Genomic DNA, 10000 nt, shown 5'->3' on the forward strand with positions numbered 1-10000 from the left:
TCTATGCTGTTAATTTGCGACGTCATTACGCGTGCATCTCGACCTTTTGTCATTTGCTGGGGTGCTGAAGCAGTGTTGATGAACCTTAAGCACTTCAGGTTATCCTCCTCGAGAGTGAATCTTCCCAACTGATCATTTTTCTTGGGGGTGAACTTCCAGTAATTTTCTTTGTGTAGAATTCCTCAACTTTACTCTTTATCAGATAGAAAATATAACACGTTTCAATAGTGTTAATTTGCGAACTGTTAATTTCTTTAAGAGATTGATCTCAAGTAAAGCTATAGCAATTCCTGTTTTCCTTCTATAGAATAAATCTTAAGCAAATTACAAAAATCTCCAGATAACTATCTTTAATCTATCTTTAATACTTGAACTTTCACATGTAGGTTATCTACATGCGAGTGAATCTTCGACAATTCCTATCCATTTAATATAAAATAAATATCCTTTAAGCTACTTCCAGTAAAGACTGATGGAAAATTGTAAGATAGGTTCATCCCCTATAATAGGCAAAAAGTAATTTACGTAAAATATTACCGCTAACTAAAAATGTATACGGAAAAATACCATTAGCAGTTTACCGTCTAATGAGCGGAAATGACAAGGGACATACACAATCATGAGAGAGAGAGAGAGAGAGAGAGAGAGAGAGAGAGAGAGAGAGAGAGAGAGAGAGTTTAATGTGTAGACATTCTGGACTTATAGATAAGTGTGTAAAAAATAAACAACTTGTAAATGTGAGAAGATGAGTACAAGAGCTCTCCTCCAATAAAAGAGCTCTCAAACACATTGTAGAGTTCTAATTGGTAAAATGTTTGTGGAGCAATTTGTATCATGAAGAATAAGACCCTCATGATACGTTGTTCATGCAAAGGGTACAATAATTTCTATGATAAAACATTCATTTGATGGGATGAGATGACCATTAAGACATAATATTCCATGTCACAAGAAAAATTATTTTTTGACAGGAAACTAAAATTAAAAAAAAAAAAAATCGTGTCTTAAGAAAAATGATCTTTCGACTGGAAACTAATGTCAGGGAAAAATACCAAACGTAGTTATTCTGAAGAATGCTTTTGTTTTCCCAGAGAGAGAGAGAGAGAGAGAGAGAGAGAGAGAGAGAGAGAGAGAGAGAGAGAGAGAGAGAGAGAGAGAGAGAGAGAGAGAATAATGAAATAGGGTTTGAATTTCCATGTCTTAGGTGAATGAATATCACCTAAAAAGAAACATCAAATACTAAATTTCACTTAATTTTTTCAAACAATTGAGTAAAATAACATAGTGGCATTAATAAGTTCTGCTACAATTACAGAAAATACCAAAATCAAAAGATAGGCAAATAAATTTATTGAAAAAATAGCTAATGTCAATTGCAAAGAGAAATACAAAGAAAAAGTCAAATACTTTGGATTGAGCCCTATAACTTTTCGCGAAAAATATCCCACGACATTAAACCACAAGCCTACCATCAGGTCTACGTATGAATACACAACACATAAAAATCAACAAACATCACATCTACACTGACTGTAAAACAACATCTGCAACATCTGAAATCAACACTAAAAAATACACGAAAGTTAATTACATTATTATCCATGGATTCAAGATGCACCTTAATTTCCAAAGACAATGGCACTTGACGAGAAATTGCCTTCACAATGTCCAAAGGTCTACAAAATAAATACATAAATATTGAGGCCCTTTGCGTCAATAAGCATAGGAGATGATGATGATGATGATGATGATATATATATATATATATATATATATATATATATATATATATATATATATATATATATATTGTAATGTCCTAACATATTTCTAATGTTACCTTTATATTAAGCCTCCACAACCGCCATCTGTTGTTTGGTTATGTCTCCAGACTTATATTTTAGTCCTTGTTTTCCTAGCACCGCTAGTGAATTATTGTAAAATTACTTGTTATTCTTATTGTTGATCCTTGGGAAAACTGACTTAACAGCTTTCCATGCTTCGGTAAGTGGAGAGCTCCTTAACCTTTGGTGGTGAATACTTGTTTCTTAATTTAAAGCATTGTAATATTGTGCTATTCTTTATAGTGAGAAAGGAGTAATATACTTTTGATTGTACTAATGGTTGTATCTATCCTACGGTAACCATTGAGGCATATAATAATTGTTCGATCACGAGTGTCAACTAAAAATAGAAAAAGGTTAACATCAAGAAAAAACGGAAATTCATTACAGTGGGGGCCTGACCGGGATATGAAGTGAAGTGAAGTGAAGTGAAGTGATTTAAGCTCGTTAGTATAGTGATCGAATTTAGTGAATTTCCGTTAGTGTACAATCAATAGATATACCTCCACCGTTGTTGAGCTCTCCCTTCTACGAACAAGGTGCCGTATTGTATACGTCATCGCAAGTATTATTGATAGTTTGGAGGAAGTGCAGCGCAAGGAATCGGTACTTAGTCTCCGTTCTGTTGCCTTGACGTTGCCGACTATCGTTTTTTTGCGTTCCTTAGTCACCCCAGACGTATTAGAATGCTTCGGGATTAATTTCCTTCATAGGGTACCCATCCCCTCTTGCCGATTGTTTGGAGGAAGTGCAGTGCAAGGAATCGGTACTTAGTCGCCGTTCTGTTGCCTTGACATTGCCGACTGTCGCTATTGCGTTCTTTAGTCACCCCAGTCATATTGGAACACTTAGGGTAACCATCCCCTCTCATCATTCAGGGATTAATTTCCCTCAGGGATTACTGTCCCTCTTTTACAGAATACGAGAACCCAGGAACACGTTTTCCTAGTGCTTTAAGTGAGTTTCGTGAAATTGATTTTGTATAACCTCAGTGTGCGTTCCTTAGAAGTATTTTACATAGCAAAGTGATAGTTTAGTGAAAGTGACGTTGTGCAACCTCCAGTGTGTGTTAAGTGGTTCTTGTATATTTAAGTGAATTTTTGTGAAAAGTGACGTTAACTAGTGCATCGTGCGTTGTTACTCATAGTTTCGAAAAACTTAGTAACTTATGTTGTTTATGATTTCGTTAAGGTAACGTTAAGTGGCAGTTTTGACTATTAGTGTATATTTCTTTAAAAGTGGTAATATATTCATACCCGTGACAGTAAGTGTTAGTGATTTATTGACAGTGTTATTGATTCGGTGATTTAGTGACTTCATGTTTTTGATTCGGTGATTTAGTGAAGTCATGTTTTTGATTCGGTGATTTAGTGAAGTCGTGTTTTTGATTCGGTGATTTAGTGACGTGTTATTGTTTCGGTGATTTAACGACGTGTTATTGATTCGGTTATTTAGTGACGTGTTATTGATTCGGTTATTTAGTGACGTGTTAGTGATTCGGCGATTTATTGCCCTAGTACTTAAGTGATTCGGTGAATAGACCATGAAGGGATATTAATTTAATAATTCTGCGGTTTAGCCATTGGTGATTCAGTGTTTTAGCGATAGTGATTCGGTGACAGTGACAGTGCTCGTAGTGGATCAAGTGCTTTTTATGATCCACCATGTCTTTCAATGCAGTGAAGTTTTTTGAGGACCCTCGGGGGCACCTCTTATCGTTGAGAGATGCCAAGAAAAATGACTTGCGAAAGATTGCTGAACAAGCAGGGATTCCTGTATTGCCCTCCATGGTGAAAGCAGAACTTCTGGGTAGAGTTTTGGATTTCCTGGTAGCCAAAGCTTCCGTTTCATCAGAAGAAACTGCTCCCCTTCGGCCCCTTACGTTAGGGAGAGGTGAAGCTAAGGCTATAGAGGATCCAGAATTGGTGAAGCTCAAGTTGCAGCTTGAATTGGAGAGAGAGAAAAAGGCAACTCATCAAGCTGAATACGAGCAGAAAGAAAGGATGATAGCCTTGGAACGACTGGAAAGAGAAGAAAAGATACAAATGGAGAGACAACTGGCCAGTATCAGGTTGAACGAGAAAGGCAAAGAGAGAGAGCTTGGCGAATGTTTTTCCCTCACTAAGGCTCTTAAACTACTACCACCGTTTGATGAAAAAGAACCAGACGTGTTCTTTGGTATTTTTGAGGACACAGCCACAACTTTGCATTGGCCAAAAGAACAATATGTTCTACTCATTCGGAGTGCACTGAAAGGTAAGGCTGCTCATATAGCTTCGCAAATGTTAGAGGAACGAGATTATTATGTCCTAAAGAAAGCTGTCCTTGATGCCTATACCATTACAGCTGAAGGGTATAGGCAAATGTTCAGGAACTCCATCAAAGGAACCACCCAAACTTATTTGGAATTGTTTCAGGTCAAATTAAAACAGTTTAGAAAATGGCTAGAATCTGAAAACATAACTACCTTTGAACAATTACAGAACTTAATGGTACTAGAGGAGTTTTTGAGGAGAATTCCTTCCAACATTTCTATGTACATCAGAGAACGGCAGGAGAAGGAGGGGAAGAAGGCGGCTCTTCTTGCTGATGAATATCACCTCATCCATAAGGTAAAGAAACATAACTCTACAGATCAGGCAAGTATAAATATTTATTGTTCCTTCTGTAAACAGAAGGGACATGCCATTAAAGACTGTCCTAACCCCCGATGTCAATTTTCTAAGGTTATGCAGCCTTCTCAGCAAACAGCAGGGAACAGACCAGAGACTACTCAGAGCAAAAACCAAAGAAGGATTGCTCTCCATTGTTCTCAAGTCACAAATGACTTCTCTGATTTCCTTTGCTCTGGTACTGTCAATAATTACCCTGTAAAGTTGTTAAGGGACACAGGATCGTCACAAACTATAGTAAGTGGTAAATTGAAACCTCTGACTCAGCCTACTAATAAATATGTTACCATCACTGATCTATCCAGTAAATTAGTGTTACCTCTAGTTAATATGCATATAGATTGCCCTTACTTTACTGGAAGGACCGAAGTAGCCTTACTGGATAGAGAATTGCCTTGTGAGAAAGCTGATATTCTGTTAGGAAATGATTTAGCTGAAGGAACTGTCTTACCTAATCTCATTATTTCTCAACCAGGGTGTGTTATAGAAAATGAGCAGAACCAACAGGAAGTTCTACCTTGCCAAGCCACCACTCGTTCTGCTGCTACTAAAGCTGCAATTGGAGTTCCCACTGATGACGACACCTCAAACTCCTTACCAGACTTGGTTGGTCTCCATCATGATGAATTCGTCAATCTTCAGAGATCAGATGATAGCCTTAAGGGATGCTTCAATAAAGTTGAAAATCCCTCGGATAAGATCCATAAGTTACCCTTATTTTATCTAGAGAATAATATCCTCATGCGTCATTACAGGTCTCCTACACTGACTGAGAAAGACTCGTGGCGCGACTGTCATCAACTGGTTGTACCTGGCAGCCTCCGATCTTCAATCATGAAATTAGCCCACTCTGCTGAGAGTCATCTAGGCATCACGAAGACATACAGGCGCCTCCTAGAAGATTTCTACTGGCCCAGAATGAAGATGGACGTAAAGAGTTTCGTAGAGAGGTGTCATGTGTGCCAAGTTACCGGAAGACCTAATGAAAAGATACCACCAGCCCCTCTAGTGCCCATTGTGGTCCCTAGTACACCTTTTGATAAAATAATTATAGATTGTGTTGGGCCTTTGCCAAAAACTAGCCGGCGTAATGAATATATACTAAGTGTTCTTTGCCCCACTACTAGGTTCCCTCTAGCATTTCCACTTAAAAATATCTCTGCTAGAAACATTATCCAACAACTGATAAAAGTTTTTACATTGTTTGGTTTTCCTAGGGAACTTCAATGCGATAGAGGTACCAACTTTACCAGTACTTTGTTCCAGAGTGCTCTCCATCAATTTAATATCTTTAATGTTCTCTCTTCAGCCTATCATCCTCAATCCAATGGGGCCTTAGAGAGAGTTCATCAGACTCTAAAGAACTTGCTACGACGATATGGAATGGAAACGGAGAAGGAATGGGATGAAGACATCGACTTACTTCTGTACATACTTCGGAGCGTACCAAATGAGTCTACAGGAGTTTCTCCATTCGAGATGATGTTTGGACGAAGACCCAGGTCAAACCTCAGCATGATAAAAGAACAGATACTAAAAGGTTCTAGGAAAGAAAGTCAGGTAAGCCTTCCCCAATACTTGAAGTCCTTGGAGGAGAAGTTGTTGCATATCCATGCCTTCGCTCGAAAGAACTTGCAGCATGCTCAAGAAATTATGAAGGATAGATATGATAAGAAGGCAAAGGTAAGAGAGTTTAAGTGTGGAGATAAGGTGTTGGTATATCACTGCGTACCTGGCTCTCCCTTGAGAGAGAAATTCATGGGACCTTATAAGATTATCAGGCGGACCACAAAAACAAACTATGTTATTGCAACTCCTGACAGACGTAAGCCAACTCAGCTTGTACATGTGAACTTGATAAAACCCTATCATGAATCTACCACAGGTATAGTTAATCATGTAATTCATGACTTTAAATCTGCCAAGCATAGTTTGTCACTAACGCCTCTTAATCACAGGTCACAGAATGAGATGCAGAATGAGGTGCAGACTCCTACCAAGGTTGGTACAGACGTGAGCCACGAGGATGACGAGACTGATTTCAGTGTGAAGTCGACTTTGTCTTGGAAGGACATGAACAATTCGGAAATTCTAAAGTCCCTTCCACGGTTCCTAGACTGTTCACCAAATCAAAAGAAAGACTTGAGTATACTCATTAGCAAGTATGCATCAATTTGTTCAGATAGGCCTGGAAGTTGCACCAAAGTAAAGCATGATTTAGTACTAGAACCTAATACAAACCCCATCAGACAATCTTTTTACAGGGTATCTCATCGCCTTCTGCCTATCTTGAAACAGGAAGTGGAATACCTGCTGGAACATAACCTCGCTAAGCCCAGTACATCCCCATGGGCTTCTCCATGCATTCTGGTAAGGAAAGCCAACAATACCTACCGTTTGTGTACTGATTATAGAAAACTTAATTTAAAGACTGTAAAAGACTCTTACCCGTTGCCCAGAATAACTGATATAATAGATTCTGTCAGTAATGTCAAATATTTAACTCAAATAGACCTTCTGAAAGGCTACTACCAGATTAAGCTAACCGAAAGGGCCAAAAAAGCTTCAGCATTCATCACTCCTTTTGGTTTATTCGAATATAATGTATTACCATTTGGCCTAACCAATGCCCCAGCTACATTTCAGAGGACTATGCAAGACATCATCAGGGGTCTCCCCCATGTACATGTGTACCTGGACGACATTGTCGTAGCAACCACTACCTGGGAAGAACACCTGAGAATACTAACTTCCCTCTTCGAAAGATTAAGAGAGGCAAACTTGACCATCAACCTTGCAAAGAGCTCCTTTGGTAAAGGTCAGGTAACTTATCTCGGTCACATCATAGGCAGTGGCACTATTGTTCCTAAGGATGTGAACATTGGTGCCATCCAGGAATATCCAGAACCAAGGAATAGGAAAGAGCTTAAGACATTTCTAGGCATGGTATCATACTATTCCCGATTTTGCCCTAATTTTTCAACAATCACTGCCCCACTTTTTGCTCTAACTTCAACCAAAGTACCCTTTAAGTGGACATGTAATCATAACAGGGCCTTTGATCAGCTAAAACTATTTATGGTTTCCAAGCCACTTCTACAAGCTCCTGATTTCACCAAACCTTTTTTCCTTCAGGTAGATGCCAGCAACATCGGTTTTGGTGGTGTTCTTCTACAGGAAATTGCGAGTGATGGTGCTGTTTCCTTGCCACTGTTGGAGAGACTCTTGCCCATAGCCTATCATTCTGGATTCTTCAAAGGGTCACAAGTCAGATGGGCTACAGTAGAAAAAGAATTATTCAGTATAATCAACACTGTGCTACATTTCCGTCCGTATCTGGAAGGCCTAGACAATGTTGTTGTCTACTCTGACCACATGCCGCTGAGTTTCCTCCACCGTGCGAAGTTCACCAACCAGAAACTTCTCAGATGGTCCTACATTCTCTCCTCATTTAACATCGAAGTGAGGAAAATCTCTGGATCACGGAACACCATCGCCGATGCCCTATCGCGTCAACCTCGGCTCCAGAGGAGTTGAGAAAAATTATTTTGAATTGTATAAATCTCAATTTTTTGTTATATTCTTGAAATAGTCTTGGATAGTAATTTTACTCTTAAAAGGGGAGGAATGTAATGTCCTAACATATTTCTAATGTTACCTTTATATTAAGCCTCCACAACCGCCATCTGTTGTTTGGTTATGTCTCCAGACTTATATTTTAGTCCTTGTTTTCCTAGCACCGCTAGTGAATTATTGTAAAATTACTTGTTATTCTTATTGTTGATCCTTGGGAAAACTGACTTAACAGCTTTCCATGCTTCGGTAAGTGGAGAGCTCCTTAACCTTTGGTGGTGAATACTTGTTTCTTAATTTAAAGCATTGTAATATTGTGCTATTCTTTATAGTGAGAAAGGAGTAATATACTTTTGATTGTACTAATGGTTGTATCTATCCTACGGTAACCATTGAGGCATATAATAATTGTTCGATCACGAGTGTCAACTAAAAATAGAAAAAGGTTAACATCAAGAAAAAACGGAAATTCATTACAATATATATATATACATACATACATACATATATATACATATCTATTTATCTATCTATATATATATATATATATATATATATATATATATATATATATATATATATATATATATATATATATATATACACATATACATATATATAGACATATACTGTATATATATAAATTATATATATATATATATATATATATATATATATATATATATATAAAATATATATATAAATATATTATATATATACATATATATATATAAATTGCCAGACACATGCTCCTTATTCTATAGGGGAGATGATGGATTACTTTCATACCAAGATCGACTGAAATCTTACACTTGTGTGGAAAGAATGGCACAAAGTGACAGACATGTGATATTTTCTGCTGACATATGCATGACAGCCTACCTTTGTAAAAGAAAGAAAAAAAAACATGGTAACCCCTATAATCGAGTAAGAGAGGGGGTGACCTGATAAGTGTGACACTGATTAATTACCATACAAAGAAAAATTATCTAAATACACATTCAAAAACAATGGTTAACGTCGTGTTCCTAGCTTGGCTATCGGTTATTTTAGTATTAATGGCATAATTATGGTTATGATTACTAATACACAAAAATTTATTTCATATGTAGGGATTACGATATTATATTGTGACGGTGCCGAGTAAGGGTGTGAACTCAAAGGCAGGTTGGAAACGACTGAGTTCACACCCTTACTCGGCACCGTTACATTGGTCACTCCGGGGTCACCAATGTGACGGGCCGAGAGAGTTCAGTTGATTACATCCTGCCTTTGAGTTAACAACTCCTCTCTCGGCCCGTCACAATATCACAAATGCCAAAATGGGAAGTTTCTATGTATTACAGTTCACAATTCATAGGAAAGGTTAGAGTTGTGCACAATTTTTACGAGAATTGGAACCCCTAATTTCAAATTCTGGCGTTATCTTTACAATTCAAGTGTGCACTGACAGAACAGACAAGCTGTCCATCTCCCTTTCGTGATTGCACAAGTTTGTCTGAAATTCCTTCTTCCTGCAGTGTTTGACAAATACACTAACAGACAGGTAGACAGTTAGCCAGCCAGGCAATCATGCATATGTAGGCATGCTGCTGTTCCTTTGTACAAACTTGATTGAAATCCATTCGACCATGTAGGAGTGGCAATGCAAGAGTAATGTTGAAACTCCATTCATGAAAGAAGTTGTGATGACGCAGTCCAAATGACAGTCCACTTTCTTTCAAGTGCAGCTATGCACAGTCTATATTTGCACCAAGGTTTACTTTAAAAACAAAACTTTGCCCATGAGGGGAGTGTTGTAATGAAACGGCAAGATTGACAGAAATGCTGATATTATCAGAGACGGACGATCGATTACGTACATTGTGCATTGTAGGGGCCGATGTGGAAACGTCCCTGACTGGTGAACGT

The 10000-nt window shown here is 38.0% G+C and overlaps 1 protein-coding gene across 2 annotated transcripts; it reads left to right on the plus strand.

Moving 5' to 3' along the window:
- The first annotated feature begins 2014 nt into the window (after positions 1-2014).
- On the plus strand, positions 2015-8536 carry LOC137658438 (uncharacterized). 2 transcript variants are annotated; one of them, XM_068393154.1, is made up of 2 exons: positions 2015-7339; positions 7652-8536. In XM_068393154.1, the coding sequence occupies exons 1-2, from the start codon at positions 3509-3511 to the stop codon at positions 8051-8053; spliced, it is 4233 nt and encodes a 1410-aa protein (XP_068249255.1). In that variant the 5' UTR covers positions 2015-3508; the 3' UTR covers positions 8054-8536. The 2 variants fall into 2 exon arrangements, with proteins under 2 accessions (XP_068249255.1, XP_068249256.1); XM_068393155.1 differs by having other exon boundaries at positions 2017-6886; positions 7652-8534.
- Positions 8537-10000: the final 1464 nt, after the last annotated feature.

Source organism: Palaemon carinicauda, chromosome 19 (genome assembly GCF_036898095.1).
Source record: "Palaemon carinicauda isolate YSFRI2023 chromosome 19, ASM3689809v2, whole genome shotgun sequence".
NCBI lineage: Eukaryota > Metazoa > Arthropoda > Malacostraca > Decapoda > Palaemonidae > Palaemon > Palaemon carinicauda.